This window comes from Prinia subflava, chromosome Z (genome assembly GCF_021018805.1).
Source record: "Prinia subflava isolate CZ2003 ecotype Zambia chromosome Z, Cam_Psub_1.2, whole genome shotgun sequence".
In the NCBI taxonomy this organism is placed as follows: domain Eukaryota; kingdom Metazoa; phylum Chordata; class Aves; order Passeriformes; family Cisticolidae; genus Prinia; species Prinia subflava.
In genome coordinates this window covers 89,675,960-89,700,859 of record NC_086283.1, presented here as the reverse complement: position 1 = coordinate 89,700,859, position 24,900 = coordinate 89,675,960, and the positions used below count along the sequence as shown (strand labels likewise).

At 40.2% G+C, this 24,900-nt stretch overlaps 2 protein-coding genes across 2 annotated transcripts in view; both read right to left on the bottom strand.

Annotated features, from left to right (window-relative positions):
* Positions 1-23,995, bottom strand: part of ITGA1 (integrin subunit alpha 1) — a 71,578-nt gene extending 47,583 nt beyond the window's left edge. The window contains exon 1 of the mRNA XM_063421968.1: positions 23,505-23,995. Coding sequence (XP_063278038.1) covers positions 23,505-23,532 — 28 coding nt within the window. The 5' untranslated portion in view covers positions 23,533-23,995. The remainder of the gene's footprint in view (positions 1-23,504) is intronic.
* On the bottom strand, positions 12,895-17,666 carry PELO (pelota mRNA surveillance and ribosome rescue factor). Its single transcript, XM_063422806.1, has 2 exons — positions 16,704-17,666; positions 12,895-15,575 (listed from the first exon to the last, which is right to left on the bottom strand). Exons 1-2 carry the CDS (start codon positions 17,427-17,429, stop codon positions 15,144-15,146), a joined length of 1,158 nt encoding a protein of 385 aa, XP_063278876.1. The 5' UTR covers positions 17,430-17,666; the 3' UTR covers positions 12,895-15,143.
* Positions 23,996-24,900: the final 905 nt, after the last annotated feature.

The window sequence follows — 24,900 nt, the reverse complement described above, 5'->3', positions numbered from 1 at the left end:
CTTAATATTTGTATAGCATGTATTACAATCAATGGTGTTGTAGAGATGTTCTAAAAACCTGCAAACAGAACAGGTGTGCAATACAGAACAGGGAACTGTGCATGTGATCAAAATGTACTGAAAGCTAGGTGATATTAGAAAATACGTCCTATTTGTAAGACAGTAACTGCCTTTAAAAGTATTTTACACTGATGTTGCAAAGACTACCTGTCCCGTGATCTTAGAAAACTTAAGAAAGCAATCAGCGTAAAAGCATGCAAGCTGGTAAATGTGACCCAGTGAGGGAGGCATTGCTGTGACCTCACACAAAAGCTTATTTTCAAAATGGTGGCGAATCGTACCACGCTCTGCAATTTGAAAACTCCTTCCCTTGAGGAAATGGATACTGCCATGTGCTGGCACCTGCAAGCCTGAGCTGCACCTCTCAGCCAGACAGAGAACAAGCTGTGTCCTTCAGTACGTGCAGCACTGAGCCCCAGGAAACAAAACCTCCCCGAAGCTGGATCCTTTAGCTGCACCAACACACCACCCTGCACTTGGGTCAGGGCTGGGCTGCATCTGGCTGCTAGCAAGGAAGATTAAACATGCGCCTACTTGCCAAGTCATATCTATAGAAACACTGTTTTTAAAATAATGGCTCAAACACGTGAAAAGGGATTGTTTGCTGGAGCAGCAAATCTATACACTTTATTATTTGCTTCACTTGTGATAATGTCACTGCAGAATTACACAGCCTTTTCCTATGAAAAAGAAATTTAGCCACTGACATGCCAAGCGGAAGAAAATACAACAGCATTGTACAATTGCTGTCTGTGAGTTCAGGGTAAGACAGTGCTCTGGTCTTACAGCGGAAGGCCAAGGAGGCTGAGGCAGGAGTTCTCTTGTTGCATTCAGTTCTGCCTGGCTAAATATCAACATATTTCAAATAAAACTGCATGTATATAAAAAAAAATCAACTTCAGAAACTATTTCAGTAGTGCTTAAATCGAGCCTTTTGTTTTCCTGGGCTACAAAAGAACTTTTGTATGATTTTGCCTCCAGCATTTTTTCTTTAACCTTTGAAGAGCAAAAGACTGACTTTCTGGAAAAAGACTGAATAATTAGTAAACCACTTCTTATTAAAAGTAGATAAATACCCCAGAAGACCAAGAAATATATATTTGAAAGTAATTCCAGATGCAGTAGCCAAATGCTTTTCTAAACCAATTAAATGCTTTGTACAATTCATTAAATAAAGCTCTCTTTGCTGGTTTTGTACTAAGTATTTTGTGCTGGAAAATATCTTTATAATGCAGTATCAAGTCTTAAAATATAATGAATCAATGCTTTGTAATGTGGTACCAAATGAATAACACGATGCAACAGGCAAAACCTTTGGAAATATAATGGCAGAGACCAAGAATTTGTTCCCCACTCAATTAGCTGTAATCAAAATAAAAGTATTTTGTTCAAAATTTGGAAAGTGATTCTCTCATCATCACAATCCTTAGCACTTTGCAGTTTCTCACAAAAGAAAGAAGTCTTAGAAATAAGCAGTCACATACAAAGAACTTTACAATGTCTGCTTCTCAATTTGTGCAGATGTACAAAGTCATAGCAAATTTAGCAGCTTGATGAAAGTAAAACATCTCCTACAAAATGTTTTGTCTCCAACAATTTCCAGTCCATCTTTTGGACACAGTTCTTCCATTCAACACTTAACTCCACACAAGTCCCTGTAATCTTTGTATTCCCTCGATGTCCATCCTCCTTGGCTATCAAAGACCATTCCTCATGAACACCTCACTGGAGCTTTCATTTCCTAACATAAACCTTTATGTGTAACCCCCATATTTCAGGCAGAAACCATCGCTAAAATGAACATGTATGCTGTTTTCTGAAATAAAACCCATCAGTATGAGTGAAATACGACATTTAATTTGGTTTTCTACAAGCATTTGTTCAGTTATGATGAATCCTAACTTTGCTGGCTGATATTCTGAAGCTTCCCATTGTGTAGCCTTCTTGAAACTAGCATGGTAGGTCAAGTACACCTTGTGCTGCAGGAAACACAAGATACCAAGTCCCAAAGCTACTTCTTCCATAGTGATTTTTCATTTGACTTAACACTGTTAGTTAGGCTGTTTTTCCACACAAGCATACTTTATGTACTACAGGTCAATTTCGTTGCTCTTAGCCTAAAAAAGCCCACTTAAGTATATTCAATATAAACCTTACTGTTTCTTTTAAACAAGTATGATAATTGAGTAATTGAGTATCAAGAGTGTTATTTTTCTTATCATGTGAAATAATTAATGAATATTTCTAAGTATTCATTTCATGTTTCCTACAAAATTAAATTCTGTGACACTTGCTTAATGGGAGGAAGGAAACCTAACTTTTTTTCATTCTTAAGCAAATAGCTGCCATAGCTTTTCCATCTTACCAAATCACATGCATCATGTCACTTTGAACGTTCCTCTAATTTTGTTTCCATGATTCAATCTAAAGATATAGCTGGTTTATGGAATAGGTAGCAGAAATGATTGGAGAAGGTCAACCCATCACTGACTGGTTAAAGAAATGATATGACCATCCTTACACAGTGCCACTTTGTTATGGTTAGCTGTTGGTTACTGTAAATGTATCTTTGAATCAGAGATGCATTTTACAATACAGAGTTTACAATGCAGAGTTTACTTCAGAGTTGAAGCTCATGAAAAAACACATGTTCAACAGCAAGAGTCGTGTGTGATTCAACTCAAGTTTATTTTGAGAAGATGGAGACTGGTGACTTTTGTCATGCAACATGGCCTACATCTTTCACAATTTTAGTATGCTAATATAGGGACTAAGGAAAAAGAAAGTCCTGAATACTCATGACACTGGTGAATCCTTTGACTTGAGGAAATCACTACTTGTCAGTGCTCAAACATGAATTGCAAATAACATTGTCTACATACTTTTAAGTTTCTTTTGAATCCAAAAAGCTTTGTACTTGCTTTTTTCCTTAGCAACTTGCAAGCTATCTTTGAAAAAAAACCTGTCAAAACCGAGAAAAAAATGCTAAACATTGCAGGTAATTAATGCACTTGTGAAGGTAGATATACTGTTGCCACTGTGCTGTTATTCACGTCTCAAAAAATCTAAATATTCTTTAGGAGAATGTGAACCATTGCACCAGAAAAGGCCCCCAAATAAGTCACTCTATCTGATAAGCCTATGCTTCATCAGTCTACTCCGTCAAATTTAAAATCAACTATCTATAAAATGCCCCAGGACAGAAATTACTTTCAAAATTTGTGGTAAATGTGAGAATCCGAGAACTGATGCAAAAAATAATGCCTAACTGAAAACTCATGCTACGAGTTCCCTGCCACGACTACAAGTGTGCTCCTTCCTCTCCCTGAGAAGGGAGCTCTCGAGATTACTCCTTGAGGAATTGAAAGACTCCTTGCAGCAGCACACTCTCAGTGATTAACAGCATGCTAAACTCTGACATCTTAGCTGAGTGATACAGAGGATTGATTGTGCACATACAGTCCTTTGGACATAAGCACTGACCAAGTCAGTCAGAAGAGACCAAGTCAAGACCAGGAGAGGATCCAGCTGTACCTAGAATGAATCCTCTCTGAGAGGAGTTTAGAAAGCAAGAGAGTCCTTTCTGAACCTGACACAACAGACAGCTCTGTCTCTGCCCTCTATGCTGTTAAGAGTCACGCATACTTTGCCATCAAATCCTCTTAAACCACCATCACATTTACCACTGAATTTTGTCAACTCACTTTTATATCAATAATATATATTGGTGTTTCACTCATGTGAGTGAAGTACATCACTCCATTTATGACATGGATGAAGGAAAATAATTTTTTTTGCCTACCTGACTTGGTTCCTTTACCCCTTCATTTCCTCCCCCAGTTGTTTTTAGAGATTGTCAGGTAATTTTGCTCAAAATCTTAAGCTAGTACAACTTTTTCGATTCCTTTACCTCACAATTACTACTGACTCCTGTCTTTCATTGCCTTGGGCTGAGCATAATCACTGCCTTGCTCACAACCAAATCACTCAAGGCTTCAGGAACAGAAGAAATCCTCCAAAAGGAAGTGTAAATATCCTGATATGACCCGCTCACATCCAGCTAGCTAGAGCATCAAATCTAAGCCACTTCTTACACAGTACAACAAAAACACAGATTGTCTCTATAAAATGCATCAATATCAATTCAGCTATGATCCAATTTCTTTTGAAGTACAATGGAAGGGAAAAAGTGGAAGCTTACAAACATCTAGTTTTTCCTTTGGTCTTCAACAATTTTGCTATGCAGTGATTGGGTGGGGGGGAAACCCAAAAGCAAGACGAGAGCTTGAACAAACAAAAAAGACAGAGACAAGTGGGGCAGAGGCATACTTCAGAATTAAATCTCATGTATATTAAAAGTAAAAATCAACTTGCCAAGTATAGCCAAGATTATGGAGACAACTCACCTATTTTTTTCTCATAATAAAGCAGCTATCATAATTTTCATAGTAACACAACAAAAAATTCATTTTCAGGTGAACCATGTTCTAGTACAGTAAGAGAAAACCTCTATGTTTCTGCAGCTTCTTATGTCATGGCTACATACAATAGAGTTCTGTTTCCCTGTCTGTATGTATTCCTATAATACAGCAGAGACCTGAAAACTCTTAAACTTCAAGGTGCTTCTTAGCACTAAGACTTAGTTTATTCTTCAGAAAAACTTGTTCTATACAGCTAATAGGATCCAGAAAGAATGTAAATCAAAATAATATGCACTAAACTGAACTCCATTTAAAAGACCCGGGGAAATACCACAGTTGAATCCCGAAAACACCTTTACAATGGTGAAGTACCCTAGTAACGTTGAAACAAATGGGGTTTTTTTAAGTAAGTAATTGTATGTGCAGCTTTCTGAGAGAAGAACTGGAGAGTAAGGTATAAAACCTGCTGCTGTTTCTGCAGGGAAATTTTGAAGTGTAAAAATGCTTGACATGGAGCTTGGACTGAAAATACGAACCATCATCCAAATAATCCCTTTTTCCTATTGCCTATGTTAATTCTTTTTGATGCATCAAATGTACTGTCAATAAAGTTGTTCAAGTTTTTTTTTTTAACTTTTTCTCCTATTGGTAACTAAAAAATTACTACAGTGAGAATATAGTTGATAAGAGATTGCTACAGGCAATAATGGAAAATAAGTCACGTATCCATTGAAATGCTGGAATTCCTCCATGAATGGTCCCCAGATGCTAGTGCTCTCACACAAGGTCAGTTGGAAATGCCTCGTGATCCCCAACTGCACAGAACTGAAATGCCTGCAGGGACAGCCAGCCTGTCCTGCAACAGCACAAGGGAGCAGGCGCTGCCTGTTTGCACGGATCAGGTCTGCCCTGCTCACAGTAAGATCCTCAGCCTGTTTCAGGCATGTGCCAGCACGGGCGACCACAGTAGCAACTTTCCACCAAGACATACAGAGCTCTCCTGGCTTTCCACTGCTAAAAGAGAAGATAATCCTCAGCCAGTTTGTTTACTTGAGTAGTCTTCACCCATGAATTAACTGTGATGAGAAATCCTTTACTGTACTGGACAATTAAAGAACATGGCTCTGTGATAACATAAAGTTTACACTTATAACTGAGAAATCCAAGCAGAAAAGAATGTGCAACTGCAAATTACCACTGTGATCATTAAATCAAATTTTCCATGGACTTAACCATAAAAATAGCTGCCTAATCTAGTAAAGACTAGAAAAAACACACACATGTCATGAAAGACACTGCACCCTAAGAAAGAAAGTTTACTCATTTGGTCAAAGAAGACCAAAAGAATTGTATTGCACTAGTCAATTCATAAGACTGCTGCAAAAGGTATTTTGCAGCTTAGCTGATTTTATGGTCTAAGACAACCACCAGGACTTTCACAAGCTTGATCGTGTCACGAGTGTAGCTCATCTCCAGTCTACCTGTGAGGTGAGCATAATTTACAGGCAACAGATAAAACTGAACTTTCTGTAAATGGATTCCTACACCACTACACCAGGAACTGGCATACAGTGCTCATCTGTGACCATGAGAAAGAAAGACAATACCAAAATACTTTCCATCAGTATCACTCATGGAATAAGAAAGAAGATGTACCTCTAGCAAGAAACTTATTCCCTGAAATAATTATGAGCAACATATTTGGAACAGAATATGGTCAAGATTGGGAATGACTATTTCATTGTCATTTCACAGTGCAGTTTGAAAACAAAGCAATTTTAAAAAATGCAGTAAAGTTTTATGGGCTTTTAAATATTCTTCTTCCATGTGGCATACTTTTATGGTCAAGATACTTTTTTTTAAGTGAAAAGCTAATAAATTCTCCAAAAGCAACTTCATCATGCATTATCAATACTGATTGGCAATGCACTGAAAATTTTACCATAATCTGCATCACCAACAATATCTACTAATTTTTGAAGACTCTGGCACTCAAATATGAGTAAGAGCATGAACATCTCTTTTGTTGTATCATTGCTGTAGGGATTTTTCTGGTAAACCAGTTGAAACCACCGCAAAATGAATCTTAGGTCTTTTTACAGCGAATGTTCATTTTTATTGGTCAATAAACAATTCAGGGAAATTTAGGACCAGTCATGAAAAGATTGTAAAAGGAAGGTTTGTTTTCCCCCCCAAAATTGGAACTAGATTCTAGAGGTAGAAAAACATCCTGCTTTTTAGATGCAGTGTAAGATAGACTTCTCTACATGAATTACTGGCACTATTAACTTTCATTTCCCACACACAGCACTGAAGTACACCCATGATTTTAAAGATATCTATCTGGACCAGGCCTATTCTGAAAGTATCCTCGTGATACTAGGAGTTCCATAAAGAACCTGTTACTCTTTCTTTCAAACATCTGCATCACCCTCACAGAACCACCACGGAAGTTTAACAGTGAGGAAATTGTCCAAGCTGAATTGAATTTCGCAAAACTAAAGTCGGTTTTGGGGTCATTTAAGAGCAACTCAGTCTTCTAAAATGAACGGGACCTGCAAGTCATAAAAAAAGGACCTCCTAAAAAGATACAAATGAACCTTATGCCACCAACTTATATCCCACAACACTCCTGTTGCATATATGTGCTACCTTACCACAGATTTAACATCAGTCTTATGCAAGTAGCACCTCAATTATAGTTTCAGCAGCAGAGACTGGCAGATCACTTCCAGCTCTTTCTTTCTGCCCAGCTATGAGGCAGCACAGCAGAGCTGATGCTGAGCTCTTTTTATTCTTCTTTGATCTACAGCTCTTTGGATACCACAGTTGTGTTTTTATGGGATAGCACAGTTGCCTTTGTAAGAAACAAACTTTTCCAAGCTGTGCTGATAGACACAGAGGACCAACTAACTCATAGCTGCTCACTTCAGAATTACTGCAGAAAATACGTTTTCTAAAGGAAACACATTTAACGATCAATGACTTCAGTCTAACACCTGTTTACAAATAAAACACTCAAGATTTTTTTTTAATGACCTTTACAGCTCCTGGAGGACATCTAACTGGCAGAGATGGAAAAGAAAGGACCCATTAAATGCTTATCAGGTACCTAATCTAAGCATTTTTGCATCATTAGCTCACACAGCTAACCCCTGTCTGACAGGAGGTCAGTGTTGTGGTGCAATCTGGTGTGATTGTCAAGATGTAGTGTGAACATACGTGTTAAGAATTAAACAGATATAAACAGGGCAACACAATGCTCTGATGAAATAAAAACAGCAAGTGCTCTGCTTCTGTTCCAAGCATGGGTACAGGACTGCTGAATTGATTCCTATCTGTTGCTGGCAACTACATCACATTTTTCAGGGTAAACAAATTCCATATAAAAGTGACCTTTTGCTCTGATTTTTTTCTGACTGGAAGACTGTTCCAATTTCTCATTTTTTCAGTAGTAGGAACTTTCTGCTCTCCAACATATTCATTTCTTGCCAATCCTTATGTCAAAATAAATGTGCTTAATGTAGGAAAAAAGTAGTTTTAAAAATGTTCTAGAAATAAGCAAAAAAGTTCAAATTAAAATTAGTATTGCCTAAAGTCTTAAGCATTTTTCAGTGATGGTTTCCAAACTCTTTCTAAAAAAACCCATGCCAGTTAAAATTTTGTATTACTTATTTTGACAAGAAAGACGAGTCTTCAAAATTAGGAAAGGGTGGGCTCACAGTTGTCAACATTAACTTTGTTTCTGAACATTTATCTTTATTCATAACAAAATGCTTTGTCTCATAAGGACAATACACAGGACCACGCAAACCTACACTTGGATAAAACAAATGCAGCCAGCTTGAAGCAGTTTAGGCAGCTATAATTTACCAAAATCACAATGCTTGACCGTGTACTAATAGAGTTTTAACAACTGTTTTTTTCTAGAGCTTTCTAGGGAAAAGGCCTAAAAAACCTGTCATTTGACTGGTTTGACTTACTAGTCTATTTATCTCAGTTGAAATGACCTGAAAAACTGTTAAAAACCACCAACAAACCTTGTTACGTGTGGTTTCATCTTTCTTTTTCTTCTCACCAGGTACCCTCTCAAAAAGCCTGTAAGGTTTATTCCAATCAGCTTCTGTTGGTTTGAGTTTTTTTTAAATGTCTGAGTAGAAATTTTTCCTTTGCTTATCACACAGACTGCCAACACAACACAGTGAGGTGTTTGTTTCATAAAGCAGTATTACTGAAAAAGAAGGTAGCTTTCAGACAGGTATGAAAGGAAAACAAAGACAATCTTTCACAAGCCTCAGATACAGCAATAGCAGGATGGCTGGAAATTACTCCATAGTGAAAGGATTAGCAAGGTCTCAATATCTCTAGACTCCGTCTGAGGCTCAAAGCACCTCTCCCCCAGACACACACACAGAGCTTAATCACATCAGCTGGCATCGTACCCTCAACCGTGCCTGAGTTGTCAGAACTGAGTACAGACATTTCAAACATTCACTGCCGTCTCCCTTTGGGAAGAAGTCACATACCCAAAACACATCTAATGTTTTCCATTAAACCATAGCTTTTCATCTTTCCTCACAGCTCTGGAACTTGGAAAAGCTCCCTCAGGAGACAGCTGCTCTTTTTCTGCCTCTCACCACTGCTGTCCCAGTAGCTCCTACACACAGCCTTTAGAGAGGGCAGCCAGTGCCCCAGGAGACTTGACTGTCCTGGCAGACTGCCACTGTTCACCCAGCACTGTTTCTGCAAAGTCCTTTTCAGCTTCTCTTAGACAACCTATCTCAGAACAGCAATTTCCACTCAGGAGAGGAATAAATAATATGGGACACACCAGTTCTCTTTACCAAATGGAAGTGGTCTTATGGTACCTGTTTGGTAAAGATAAACAAATGCAATTACTTAACTTCTCTCACACATAAACTAAACTGTTTATCTAAAACACTTTAACAGTGCAGGTCAAAGAAAAGATAATTTCTTCAGCAAAATCTGCTGTAGCTTTCTGAGCTTCAGAACCATTAAAGGAAACGTCCATGAGCATTTAACAACTGTCAGACTTCCCGAATTTATCACTTGCTACCACATTCCTCCTACAGTAAACAAATCTTCCAGTCTTGAAGATAACTATCAACCCTGCATCCTGAGCCAATCCTGCAGCTACCAAAGCAATTACAAGCTGAGAGTCAAGTTAGCTTTTTCTCTTACTAAACACACACACATGTGTACGAACCCTTTCAGTAAAAAGTGTACTAGAAGTATTTGTTCTAATAAAACTAAAAGTACTGGACGGGAAAGCATCTGCCCATCTTCAAAAGCAGATTTGGTAGCCCTCAAGTCCAAAGTATTTTTGAAACATGGAACACTATTCAGGGCTTTTTATTAAAAGATTACAGATGAAGTGTGTTTGGTAGGAACAGTCCTAGCTTTCAATTACTTTCCTTTCATGTTCAGATCAGAAATCTGAAAATTGCCTCCCTCATCCCATGAGATATCATGCCTGAGCCAGTTGTGATTTAGATATCTCAGACAAGATATACAAATATTTATTTGCTCAATGTGGAAGTTAAACTGACCAATGTCACTGACAGAAAAGGAAGCACCTTTCGCTTAGTGTTCACTATGAAACAGAAAATGGTCTTAAGCTTTGCATCTTCTTTCCACTTGACTTCTTAAATGCCTACACTCTTTCTTTGCTATTCCAGGCTTGGCTTTGACTAGAAATTCCATTTTGGACCAGAGAAAACACTTCCCATCATGTCTGGTATGTACATTCCTAAAAAGGAGGATTGGTTTCAACTAATTAACATTCTCTAATGGAACAGCTTTGCCAGAAGATTCACGATGAGCTCCAATTTGACTTCTAAGTAATTATTAGAGCAGCATGACAGCAATTACATTAGCTGTGAATGTAGCATTTCCCAAAAAGACAGCAATAAATTAAAGACCGATACAGCAAAACACTGACAAGACCTGGCAGGGCTTGAAAGTTGCTGCTTCGTATTGCATTTCCCAGAAGACACTGACTTGGAAGGAAGGACTGCTCTGATACCACTCCCCTCTGTTTCTCATACAGCCCTCAAGTGGGACAAAAGGAAGAATAATTTTCAGACAAGAAAAAAAACAACTATGGTTTCAGAAACCTTTCCCCCACACTTTTCTTTAGGCTAAGACACCTTAGCAGTCAATTTTTCACAGGAAAGCTATAGAGCATTTCAAAAACAGTCAAGTTCACAAGCTGACAGGAAATATGCAGTTTGGTTGTTAGCCTGAAGACATGTCTTTCCTTTACATTCTGTATCATGCAAGCGGTTACCCTCAAATCCAAGTCAATGCCCTATTTGAGTCAAGCATAAAATATGTGGCAGGAACAAACATTACACTTATTCAGCAAGTCGTTGGGCAGCTGTCACACAAGAAGCCTCACAAGCCTGTGTTTTCTCTTTCCACTGCTGAAAAAGGCCAGGCCCAACCCCTGTCGGAGCCTGAATTAAGAATCATAATTACCACAACACCCAAATGGATAGGCATTTTCTTAACCCTAAATTCGCAGAATAATGAAATGTGAAAATACTTCTTTCTGACACAAAATATGAACAAAACAGTCCCTAAAAGCAAGTTGTGGCCATCACAGGACAAAGACAGATACTGGAAAATTATCTGCTGCAATGCCTTGTCACCAGTCTCTCCACATTATCTAATAAATCAAATCAGAAATCTTCAGATTAAAGCAACCAGTGGAACAAGGAAAACCAAGTCTGAAGTTCTGTCCATCTAAAAAGCACATAAGTAAGGACTTTTCTGAAGTAATTCCTTAATTTTTTTGTTATTATGTCTCCTGTAGGAATTCCGATTTTAGGTTATGAACAAGGATTCCTAATTGCAGACCTTCTAATTACTGCTTCACATTTTAAAAATTGCTTTCTTAGGTCTTTAGTAGAATCAATAAACTACACACTGTAGAAATATGGCTTCAAGCAACACATTCTGACAATATGGTAACAATATGGTGGTTTTTACAAAACTCAGTGTCTATTCCTTATGAAACAGGCTTCTTTAAAAGGAGAGCTATGAAAATCGCAGAGAAAAGTGAATGGACTGGGTAATCTAAAAGATGCATGCAAATGAGTACATTTTTCTAGATGTATAATCCAGTTTTTAGAAAGAAATTTGAAAGGTTCAAGTGAAACAACAATCCAATGAGAAGTGAGCTACAACAGACCTTCACTGAACAAGGCAAACTGAGGTCAGCAGCTCAGAAGTTGTAAGAAATTTTCAAAGGGTTAGTTTTAAAATTCAGGGCTACTTAATCTGTGAGAAAACAGTAGCAAATGAAAATTTAGACATTTACAGAGCTTTAAAAACATCATGTCTAGTCCCATCACAAATTAAACTGAAGTGCTATGGGCTTTTGTTACATTTGTGATCCAAAGACCATTTATTACCAGCATTTTACTTATAAAAGGGTAAAGACAGGAGGAGGGAGATGAGAAATTCCCTAGTCAAATACTGTTAAATACTGAAGGATTTATCTTTTATTCTGCCTTGCAATTAGTAGGACTATTTTGGTCTCTAGCTGGTCATGACCTTGCATTTTGCACCAAGCTTTAGCTGATTAACAATCACAAAAACTGTATATGATATAAAGTGGATTTAAATGCCAAAGGTGACAAAACTAACAAACTAGGGCCTGTTCCAAAATACAATTTTGCAAGAGAAGCAAATCAATAAATTAATACGTTTATGTGAATCACTGCATAGCACAGCAGGGTTCATGACCAATCTAATTTCATACTTTTTAAAGCTTTCTTCTTACCAAATGTAACTTTATGAAGTCCTAAAATGTGTCTTCATTCATTTTGAACACTGAAAAACTGGAAGCTAAACCACATTATAAATTCACAGAATTATGTCAGATCATAATCCTAAACTAAATGGAGACACTTCAAAATACATTTTTTAGTTCATTTATGTTTAGTTCCAAACAACAGTCACCAAAAATATTTTCCCATGGCTCTAGCACTGACTCCTTTGATCTGCTGATAGCATGCCTCCTCTGTGAATGTGTTATCTATACACACACACTAAGGTCTGCATTGAGCAAGCAACTTTGTCAATACGGACTTTTCAACTAATCAAAATTCCTTGAAATGTGGAAGATACTAGCAACCCTGGAGCTTGGCCAGGTCAAGCATCTGCAACTACTGAACACGGCCCACTTTCAATACCAAGCCCTTAGGCTGTTTCCTGAAACAGGATGCATTTGTATACATAGTGATTGTATATTTATTTTAAAACAAAAAGGCTGGAAAAAAAATATATATATATATCCCACCCTTCCATCATTCAGGCAACTCCACATGTATTTCACAGACATAAAAACAGCAATAGCTAAAAAATAGGAAAAAGACACAAAATGCAAAGTTAAGGCAGAATTTTAATTCTAAGTGTAAATAATTCAAAGAATCACTATTGTCATATTTTCTTAGCAGATTAAACAAAAAACAAAATTGCAACAAAATGGCCATTTCTCCTCCTTGGTGGTAACTACAGGCACAAAACACAAGATCACCACTGTAATCATGTAGTACACTGCAAGAACTCTTCATAACTTCTGGTTTACAATGAAATAACTGGAACCAATCTGGTCTGATAAAATAAATCCATCTCACAACCAAAGAACAGTTTGATTTGTCTCTCAGAGAGTTTGCTGAGAAATAAACTAAGAATTTCTGGTGTACTACAAATTAGAATATGTCATTTGTGTACAGCTGCAACAAATTGGCACTACTTAGTGAAAGAGAATATACCACTATACCATCCTATGTTATAAAAGCTTAGAGAAATTAATGATTTGTTTTGATATGAGTTTGTTTAACGCCCTAATTTGCTGCATATAATTAATATTTCCTGGTCAATTTCTTCTGCTTCCTACGTTTTTTACATTAAACTAGATTGTAACAGGAATCACAGTGCTTTCTAGCTAAAAAAGTGTATAATAAACCTAGGTGAATTAGAAAAACAATAAGTTAATTTAAGCAGTCTTAACTACTAAAGAAACCCTACCTGAGCACTCTATGACTTGTAGCACCCAACACCATTCAAGACAAAAACATAAAACTTAAATAACATAATTTATGTGTGCAAACTGATTGTAAACAAGTGTCTCAATGGGCTTGCTTGTCTCTAAGTGTCACAGTTCTAACGTAAGCTCTGTTCAGGAATTTCTTAAGACTGTGTGGATGATGTAGAAAAGGAGAGATGGCTTTAATTCAAAAGTACTTCTCTATCAAGAAGTTTAGACTGATGTTTCAGCTACCAATACATAGTATTAAATTCAGAGGACTGGCCCCATAAACATAGGGTCTACCCTTAAAAATGATTTTCCTAAAACTATTCTAGCCAGACTAGGAGCTTTGGTGGTTTTTATTTTTAATGTTCCACTCTTACAACACTTTCAATATTACAGAATTGTTTTGTGTTCCCTGTTTGCACCTTCCATTATGTTTAAAAAAAGAATGCCTATTTACACACACAAGCCACACCATCGAACCTTGGTTTGAAACAATATAACCATAGCTTATGTCTGAATCTGAAAGCAGTTTTTACTTCTTTAACCCAAGATTTATGGCCCAGTGAAGAAACAAAACTTTCTGGCTCTCAGTACTTTGAGCTGATCAAATAATTGAAATGGTAATTTTCACTTTTACAGCTGCCACTATGTTAAGCTGAAGTCTGATTTATAATTTTGTCATCTTTATTTCTGCATCACAGTTTATGTACATCTTTAAAAAGATATGCAGATAGAATACCAGATTATGACTTTACCTAAACTATATGCTATCAAAAGATTCCTTGTGGAAACTAGAATCCTGATTTTCTAAGTTCTTTCCTATCCTTTCTCAGAACTGGGTGCTAAATAATGCCAATTTCGCAGAATACAGTCAATGACACCTTGTTAGTCTTCACGACAATCTCCCAAGGTAACAGCATTCAAAAAGATAACTAAATGGGTGCACTGAGATTCATCATTTGTCCTGCATCTACTATCACGCTGGAAAAGAAACACTTACAGGGTCTGGTTGCTGAAAGACTGCTTCAAGTGCTTCACAGAAATATTTAAGTGGTTAGACATACATCACCACACAAAGCCCTAAGAGATGATACTGACCCAATTCCTTTGATGCACCTTATGAAGAACAGGCAGTTTCTATGAAGATCAAGCACAGTTTTGACAGGTCTTCCAAGTTTACATTTGTTTTACAATACTCTTTTCAAGCATTTGTACAGAAATAGTCTAACGTGATTTTTTCCCTGTTAAGTTTACTATTTTTTCCTACACATTTCACTAAGTTAGCAGACTGCCTTACCATGAAGACTAAGCAGCACTGGGAGGCCAAATTAGTTTCTTGTACTGTTGGTGGTCCAGAACTGCAAAAACCGTCAGCTCAGCACAGCATACCAATAACTGTTACCATAGATCAGATATCAAGTAGTGTGCTGAGTAAAACTATATATATGTATGTATAAGGGTATACTATGTTTTACTATTAAAACTTTTTAATTATATGTTATGGTGTATCTGCACACAGTATTGGAGGGTGGGAGGACCTTAAACATCATTTCAACACGACACGGAAAAGAAACCACAGAATGAAGTCACTGTCATCAATCCTCTTCAGAGCTAGATTCATCTTCCTGGTCCGAGAGCTCAGCAACAGGGAAGCGCAGAATAGCTGCCACCCCTGTCAGCTGGCCCAGCTGCTCTCCAGACACATGGAGGCTGGAGAAGATGCGGACTGTGCCCATGTTCTCCCGCACGCTATCTACCAGTTTAACGTATCGGGCACGGGTAGCCACATCCTGGTGCCGGAACAGCTCATCACTGATCAGCAGGGTATCAATGGCCATGGCTTCGTTGGCCTTCTCCACATGTTTCAGGCCATAAAAGGCCCGGTCAGGCTCATGCTGCAGCATTTTATAGAAGTCATCTAAGGCTTTGACCTCCCCAGCTGCCTTAGTGTCAGAAAGACGGCTAGTTACAGCTGGGTCGCAGAGCGCTTCCTTCAGTGCGTATTTATGTCCTGAGGAAGAGTGGACCTGGAGTGAAAACAAAGTCAAAGGTTTGGTGGTTTTGAAGAAAAAGGACCATTTTCTGGATTACCAGTCACAAACATCCTCTATGATATGTAATATTAATCTTGATAATTATTAGGGGAACTTATCTCCTTCCTGAAACACACATGATTCTTTTATTCTCTCCTGCAACCCAAAGCCTATACCAAATCCCTTACATTGCCTTTCAAGCAGCACAAGAAAACTGTCTCTCTTATTCAAAGGCTGGGGTAAATATATGAGCTCAACAGTTCCCAAGGTAAGGTTACTTGAAACCTCCAAGAAACTAAGATCTAAGCCTCTTTTTAGAGCATTCAAAAAAAGGAAGGCCCATCAACACTGTAGGCATATAGTGTAAAAGCATCAACTCTGTGCAATTATTATGGCTGCAAAGCTGTGAGGTACATTAGAACTTCTGAATATAATCACTTTGCTACACGTGGAAAAGGAGTTATTGGTGCACTGGGTCTCCTGAGTACTGGGACCATTAAACACTGGGACTCACTTCACTACCCCTGCCCCCAGATCACCCCAGGCCTACTCCAACCTAAAGATTATACAAGTATCCTTATGAAAACCCAATTTAAGCTCTGAATATGACTATTTCAGTACAAGGCTAATCCTCCATCCACTCAACCAATGAGATGACTAAGAAACAAGGAAAAAAGCACAGCCTTCAACCATTTAATACAAAACTAACAACAAAATTGTAATTAATTTTTGTAATACAAAATTAACTAACCTATACCACATACAGGTGTTTTTTAAAAAAATCTTTAGAAAGTTGTTATTAAACATGCATGCCATACAGTGTGACAGAGTAACAGTGCAAAGTATTTTCCAACTTACATTTCAAACTTTAAATTTGCCTTTACAGGGAGTTTGAAATATCTAACACTTCCTCTACTCCATATTAAGGGATCCTAGGTGGGAACCACTTTGTACCATGCGTAACTCCTTTATAACTGGGGACGCATGAGAATAATTTCCTCATGATGCTCACAGAGAAATTAATTTTCCTTAACGACTTATTTCCCACGTAACTACTTTTTACTATCACACACACCTCTCAAGCCTCTTTTCACCCACTCTGGAGACTGCTTAGATCCTTACCTGTAGGAACTTAGACCTGTTCTCCAGCAGAAGTTTGTTGTCAGTCTTGACTGCCTGCTGGAACATGTAGTCACAGAACTGCTCCCGCACGAAGCCTGGGCTGGCCACCAGGACACACTTCACCACCTCGAAGTTGATATGCCTCTGGATGGCTTGCACCACCTGCTCGTAAAACCTCTCCAGCGCCCGGTCGTGCTGACTGCAGTTCCCTTTCCGCTTGCGGGGGATGTTCACCTCCACCTTGGCACGAGTAAGCGTCATGCTCGGGGTGACCAGGCAGACGTGAGCCAAGCCCTCCTGCATGACCACGGCCGCCACATCGGCGTTCCAGGCCGGGTCGCAGGCCTGCTCGATGCGCTCCAGCACCACGCTGTCCCACTGCTTCTTGGCAAGCGTGAACTGCCGGTTGGGCTCCAGCTCGATGGTGTGATAGGCGCCCATCTTCACATACTCGTTCTCCTGGATGTTCGTGCCCTTGACCCGCAGCTGGCAGGCCTGCGAGTCGAAGTCGATGGTCTCCACGCAGAGGGTGAGCGTGGTGCGGATGCGGTTGCTGCCCACGCTGCCTGTGGACGATTCGGTCTGAACCTTGCGGATGGTGGAGGCGCGCAGGCTGTCACCCACCTGCAGCAGGTTGTAGGTGTGCCACATGTCCTCAGGCTCCTCGGGGATCAGCGTCACCTGCCCCGCATTATCCTTCTCCAGGTCCTTCCTCACCAGCTTCATCTTGGCGGTTCCTCGCGTCGCTGCCCGGCTTCCCCTGTGCCGCGGCGGCAGCGGGCAGCAGGCCTGCCCCGGGAGGGAAGGCTGAGGGCTGGAGGCAGCGGGACCGCACACTCCCGGACGGAAGAGCGGACGGACTGACGGATTGACGGACGGACGGAAGGACCGACGGACACACGCGCGACCTCCCCGGAGCGCCCCCGACCCGCGCTCCTCCGCGCACCCGCCGCCAGCCCCCAACGCGCACGCGCAGCGTCTACGGCCGCCCCCACGGCGCACGCGCACAGACCCCGCTCCGCACTAAGGCGCCGCCGGGGCGCGCCCCGCCCCGCCCCGTCCCCGCAGGCACGGCGCATGCGCGGCGCGCCGCGCGGGTAACCTGGGTGCGCGTCCGGAGTTCCGTCCTGCGGAAGGAAAAATGCCGGGCGGTGTGAGGGCGGGGGACTGGGAAGCGGCCGCGCTGCTGCCGGGTGCTGCCAGCGCTGGAAGGCGGCTACTGCCTCGCCGGGAGGGGGAGGGGGTCGCCCCCGCCTTCCTTCTTCCCCTCCAGCGCTTCACAGCGGCAGTCCAAACTCCTGAAGTCTCCTAATGCCTGCCACACGTTTCAAAACAGGAGAGGAAAAAACCAAACGGCGAAAGCCAAGCATTGTGGAAAGTTACAGGCAGAGATGGCGAAAGAGGCGAGAGGCACAGTGCCGTGGTTCAGCGAGTGCCAAGGGGCCCAGGACCGCAGTGCCACCCCCGGCAGCCGCCGCCGCCCGAGGCGGGGCGAGGCGGCCACCCCTGGAAATGAGAAACAGATGCAGACAGCATCGGAACCTGGGCTCTTACTGCGACCTGCTCTCAAACTGAATTACGCCTCAAAAGGTTTTGGTTAAATTTGCAAGTTACACTTCAGCTAGTACTGAACCTTGACCAGCTTCCTTCCAATTCCGAGATGCTAGGGAGGCAGATAAGCACATTTCAAACGAAGCTGGATGTTCACATATAGAATTAAGATGCTTTGCTGAAACACGTATCAGTTCAATGTTATTGCAAAGAAAATAGACCTGAACCATCACTACACAGCTGAATTTGCAGCCTAGACAAATTTAACAAGCCAGAAATAATGAAAAATTGTATCGCTATACAAGAAGGGATGAATATTGGAGAAGAGGTTATGTGAGACCTCACAGCAACCTTCCAGTATCTGAAGGGAGAAGCTGGAGAGGGAAACTGCAGTGACAGGGCAATAAGTAATGGGTATAAACTGAAAGAGAAGAAATTTATGTATAGAAAGAAATTTTTCTTTGAGGGTGCTTAAACAGTGGAATAATGTCTAACCCTTGATTGTCTAGGGAGGTTGTGGTTGCCCCAACCTTGGTACTAATTGGACAAGGCCATGAGAAAGCTGGCCTAGTGGGAATTGTCCCTGCCCATGGCAGGGTGGGTTGCGACTAGATTATCTTTAATGCCCATTCCAACCCTTTAGAAATCTGTAATTCTATGATTCTAAGTTCTGTACCTTATTCTTGAAACAGTATACAACACTAAAAATTCCATTTAAGAATTATTGTTGCAAATGTAGGACAAGGAAAGAATGAGGAATACAGAAAAAATGCTTGCATGAGAAATGATTAAATAAAAACAGGTTGAGAAAGTAGGCACACTAATGTGCCATGCTAAGTGTGTCAGGGCAATTGCAACAGATACATTAAGTTTGGAATGATTGCACACTCAATCTTGTAACAGAAAAGCATGAGGGCATCTTCTTACAGATGAGAAGGTGGCTACAAGGAAGGTTCTGGTTTCTATTAGCTATTATTTTTTTAAAATAAAAAGAAAAGCAACCCACTGTGGATTATGGAATTTGCTGACTTCAAAAGGCTTTGGAGTCAAGAATTTAATGAGATACAAGGCTACTGTGAGCAAAAGGAATCCCATATTTCCAATTACTGTGTACCTATAAATTTCTCTGGAGTATCTAGCTCCAGTCAGTTGTGACAGGACAGTGAACTCAGATCTGGCCCAGTAATGTGCGTTCCTTTTCCCTAAGCTTGTTACTGGTGTAAAAACAACTTTATCAGATATTACATAATAGGATTTATTTATCAGACCTCAGACTCTCTTCCTGTGAGTACACATGCTTAACTCTGTTAGTGTGAGTAGTTTCACAGAATCAAGCAGGACCACCCAAGGGAATACAGCATAAGCACATGTGTAAGTAACTATTTCACTTGAGCTTGTATGCATTTATGTTTTAATGCAAAAACAGAGTCAGGGAACTTCTGCATTCAGCCTTTCTTTAGGAGAGAGTGTGCATTCAACTTTAAAAATGCTGACTAGTGAATTTATGGCAAATTTTCTTTACGTTCTTTGCAACTATGAAATTGCAAGTGTTGACCTCATGCTATTCTTTCAAGAAAAAAATAGTTGTGGTGCATATTTAACTTCCACATTAAAATGTATTTTATTTTTTATTCTTTTACTGTTGTGTATTTACAAACTTTTCTTATTCATTCCAGTCAAATTTTTTACAAGCAGCCTCTCATCCCTGGAGATGCAATATATTTTAGATAAAGATTGCGAGTTGGCATCCAATACCATCCAGTAGAAAATAAACATTCAGTTCAGGAAAATAGGTGATTTGCTGCATTAAACAGCCCCCCCCCCAACAATAAACATCTGCATGCACATACACCCCACCCCACACACCCCAAAAGCAAAAAACTCTCAACAAACAAACAAACCCACAACCAAAGAAGAAAGGCCAACTTTGAGACAAGGCTGCCACTCGAAATATTAAATAGACTATTGTAGAAAGTGATATTTTGATATAAGCCTTTTCTCAAAAAGCAAGTTGTAAGATTTATAGAGTTATGAACAATGATCCACAAATATTTAGTGTCAAATGTAAACTTCAGTGATGTGTCCACTAAAAGTAGGACCATTGTCAACTTACAAAGGAAAATATTTACTAGAGATGATGCTTTGCCTACTCTGCTAAAAGGTAAATACAGGGTATTATTATTTGTTTGAGTACGTCAAAGTATGAGCAGTAGAAGAAAAAAATCTCAAAAAAATTAAGAACCATAGAAGTTTCCAAGTTCATTCTAATTTTGCTAATGACAGGGACAGAGATAAATTTGACCATGGTAGAGCCAAAACAAGTGGGTACTTTAAACTCTTCATACAGTTTTAACATAAAAGTTCGAAATTGCATAGCCTTTTCCCGTCTTGGTAAAAGATGTGACTATGTGTAGGACCTAACAGTTCTTGCAATAAATCACTTTAAAAATACTATTTTATAGGTATTAATAATTGCAGCACTTTGCATCCATTTTTGGACCTTTTTAAGTACAATGCAACATAAAATGAAAATGGTGATAGCATATATTCTTAGGGATTTTGGAGCCATGCTGATTTATTTTGAAAATGTTTGAGACACACTTCACTTGTATCTTCAATTCTTGGTCAACTACTTTATGAAGATGGGTCATGTACAGATTTTAGACAAGGAGAGGTAATTTTCGTGCAAAATCCCATCTCCTCCAAATTACAGCCACTTTAGATAGATATCATACAAACAGGCTTAAATTCTGGATAAGAAAAACTAATAGGAAAGAATCTCTAATATTGGGGAAAGTCTGCTAAGAAGTGTTGGACATTATTGTTACATTATTGTTGCAAGAGAATAGGAAAATAAAAGAGACAGATGGAGAGGAAACTTGGGAAAACATCTCCTTTCATGCTTTGCCTTTGTCCTGTGGCTGTCCTGCCTCTACAAGCTCTGAACAAAGACCACTTAATTTTCTGCTTACAGTTTTAACTATTTATCTTTCTCTTTTCTGTTATAAAGATGAATACAAGAAGACCATCATCAATAAGGAGAGAACTCCAGGCTTTGCATAACACTGTTAGGTGAATCTTTTAAACATGATGGAACCCTTTAGATTGAGCTCTTCATTCCTCATCTGTTTAAATTTAGGGTTGGAGAAAACTTCACCAGATCCCTATTCAAACCACTGACATAGAGGCCAGCTGAAGTAAACTCAGCCATCCCTTACAGCTGTTATCCGACTTCAACAAAAGTCCTGGTGAGAGACTATACAGGAGTGGGGTTTTTTTGGTAGCCTAGCAATTCTTTACCTGAAGAGTAAGAAAATTCTTCTGAATATTCTCTAAGATTTTTGCATAGTCAGTTATGTTGATTTTCTTTTGCTCTTTGTTGGATTTGGAGAACCAAGTATTCAATATCTTTGGAAACCAACATAAGTGATGTGGAAAGTCATGACTGACTGCTCTCACAAAAGAATGAAACACTGACATCGGGAATATTGTCCTCAGCAATAATACTTGGATAAAAAGATGTATTTGAAATGTTCAAAATTTTGCCCCTAGTTTTTTTTCCTGCTAGATAAACAAGCCTAACCAATTCAGTCTGTTGTCATAGATAATTTTTCTCAGCCCTTTTCAGGCTTCTTAGTTCTCTGTGCACTTCTGTCTGTTTGCATGTCAGACTTTCTGTGGTCAAGATTCTCAGAGGTCTAATCAGACCAAACTGAATTAAAGAACAAAAATCTATATAAATACACAAATGTACATAACATCTCTATGAACCTCCTTTACTCTGGACTCTTTTTCTGCTAGGATCTGCCAGATCATTTGCTGTTTTTTTCCTTTAAAGAAGAGCAGCATGTAATTTATTTTTTTAATGCTTTTTTTTAAAGTCACCATACTTCTCTATGTGAAGAAAACTTCTTGTCCATTTTTTATGATGTTTTGACTTGTTTATGTAGGACCACTTCTTTTATTTATCAGAGACAATTTGAATCCTTTACCTGGTATCTGTAATGCCTCCTCTTATTTCTAAGTCTATTCTCTTTCCATCAATCTTTTAAAAAATGAACCCTTCATGACACCAACACCAAAAAAGTAATCACCTGGCAAATCTGGATGAGACCTTCTCCTGAAATGTTTTCCTATCTGGCAGTCTTGTTTTCATTACTGGTGAATTATCTGTCAGCATTACCAGTTGCAATTCTGCAGTTCTGAAGGGAAATTGTGGCACACTACATTGCTGCTGTTTTACAAAGCGTCCTTCTTTGAAGGAACACAAACAAAAGCATGGTTTGGACTATGTCACTGTAATAATAATAATGAAGACAGTTAAGAACAACAACTAAATATGGCATACCAAAATACTATATTCAGATTTTCACTTTTTCCTGTATCTGTTATGTCTTGCACAATAAGCATAGAGGGAAGAGGCAAAAAAACTCTAGTTTTGCCTTTCCCCCACTGGTTGCTGCTTGCATTTTGACAATTCTTATGAAATTGATTTCTTCCCCCGTTTCAGGGGGGAACTGCTTCAGGTTCACTGTGTGCTACTTGTCTGCGCAAGAGCTGCTGTGGAGTTCAATGTCCAAGTTTCCAAGCACACGAATCCCAGCACTGCCTTAGCTTCTTTCCCACTTCTTGGATTCCCCTGATTTCAGATCCAAAATGCTACTACAGACTGACTAGCTAGGGAGGTTGTTACTTGCTGCATTCTTTTTTCTAGAAAAGCAAGTAAGTCACTAACAATCAATGAGCCCCTAAAAGGAAATATTACATATTCCATCTCCGGATGAACTCATCTTTCTGAAGTGAGTGAGTGCTTCCTCACTTCCCTTTTACCAGTCAGAAGTCTAACAGCCACACAGAGGAAAGGAAAGGAATCTTGTCTGATTAAAAAAACCCGCTGAAACCAACCAAAAACCAAATCCACAAAACCAAATACTCTTGTTTCTTCCAAGCCAGATTCAATCACAGTATGCCTTCTCAGCCATTCATCCTCATCTAGCAACCACCCCTTGCGCCCAGATTCTAAAATTGGTTTAGGGATTAAAGTTCCCAGAGAGGCAAACCGAGGAAGTCCCTCACGGCCTGCGGCTGGAGGGCAGCTCTGGGAAGGGCGCTCCCGACGGAGGGCTCGGGGAGGGAGGGCGCCGTCCCTTGGGTGCCAGACCCTACCAGCTTCGCCCACTCCCCGCCGGGAGCAGGGCTGCTTTAGGGACCCGAATCTTCAGAGCAAGGCAGAAACAGGGCTTTCCTCACCTGTCAGCATCCAGTAGGAGGCAGCCATGCCTGGGCTCCTGCGAGCCGGGGCCGGGAGCCCGGGCGGAGGGCAGCGGTGGCGGGAGCGGTCCTGCCGCCGGCGCGCCCGGCGGAGCTGCGCTGCCGGGGGAGCTCAGCGCTCTGCACCGCCCGTCCGCCTCGCAGCCGAGTTAGGCATTTCCTGTTTGTTATCCAGTCTTTACGTTGCTTCTTCGCATTAAGGAGAATTTAGCTTCCTCCCACCGCACAGTTTCGCCCCTCCGCCCACCCCTCTAATGGTCTCTGAGTTTTGGAAACCTCCCCGTTGAATTAGCCCAGCGTTAGGATGTACAAATAAAGCCAAATCTTCCTCACTAAATACTTCGGCTGCAGCTCTCGGAGAGCACAGCAGACCTTAAAGGGACATCTCCCTGTTCATAATTAATTAGTGTCTCCCGCCGGCCAGCCCCTGTCCCAGTAGGGCAGGAGTGAGCTGGGTGTGCTACACAGCCACCTCTCTCGCCTTATCCGCAGCACAAACACGTCGTTGAGGTAGGGGGGTGTGTTTGACTGCTCAAGTTTAATTTCTCTGACATCACCCCTTAAAAACGCACTCTTACGGCCGGTCATTTGCCCGCAAGAGGAAGCCAGCCACCCCCTCCCCATTCTCGGCGGCTCTGGAGACGCAGTAACTCTTCAGACAGTGGGCGATTTTCTGAGTCTTTGCGTCTTCGTGTCCTTTGCTGCGTAGAGGAAATACCAGACAACTGCCTTTGCCCTCATCTATCGAACGTTTGCATGGCATGCCTTCCCACTTTCCCTGCCCCCAAAGCGACTTGACTAGTAAATAACTGAATAAATAGCAAAGGTAATAATCAGCCAGATTCTGGCCTGTGAGCAGGGATTTTCAGGGTTTGTTGCACACATAGGAAAAGTGCAGTTTTTCAGGACTTTGTGAGTTTACCAGGCGGATGCTCAAGTGTACTGGCACCCCTTCAGCAGTGTATGAGTTCCCACACTGGACCTGGTGAAAAATCATTGTATTGTCTATAAAACAGGGGAACCCATAGTCCATCAAGCAAGAAAAAGGAAAACCAAAATGTAAGGATTTGGAAATTTTGATGGTTCTAGAAAAATCCTCTAACATTTCCTTGACTTGGAGCAAAGGATTTGGTGAGTAAGTGGAAGTTAGTGGAATTTTGGCAAGTTCCTTTGAGACTAATAAACTGCAGCTTTTAATAAGCGCTGTAACAGCTTATTGCATCTTCCAAATTCTGTCTCAATTTCACTTAGGGTGCACCTTGTACGTCTGTAGGCATTTTAGAAAACTGCACCATTTTAAAGCTGGTTTTAAGAGCAGAGATCCTTAGTGGGACTGCTCAAAGCCGAAATTAAGCATATGTGCAACTTCTGCTGA

What these genes read in the sequence shown, in the direction of transcription:
- PELO (XM_063422806.1), bottom strand. Translation starts at nt 17,429, where the DNA reads ATGAAGCTGGTGAGGAAGGACCTGGAGAAGGATAATGCGGGGCAGGTG. An exon ending in ACAGGTCTAAGTTCCTACAG is followed by an intron (nt 15,576 to 16,703) that starts GTAAGGATCTAA and finishes TTTTCACTCCAG; the next exon opens with GTCCACTCTTCCTCAGGACA.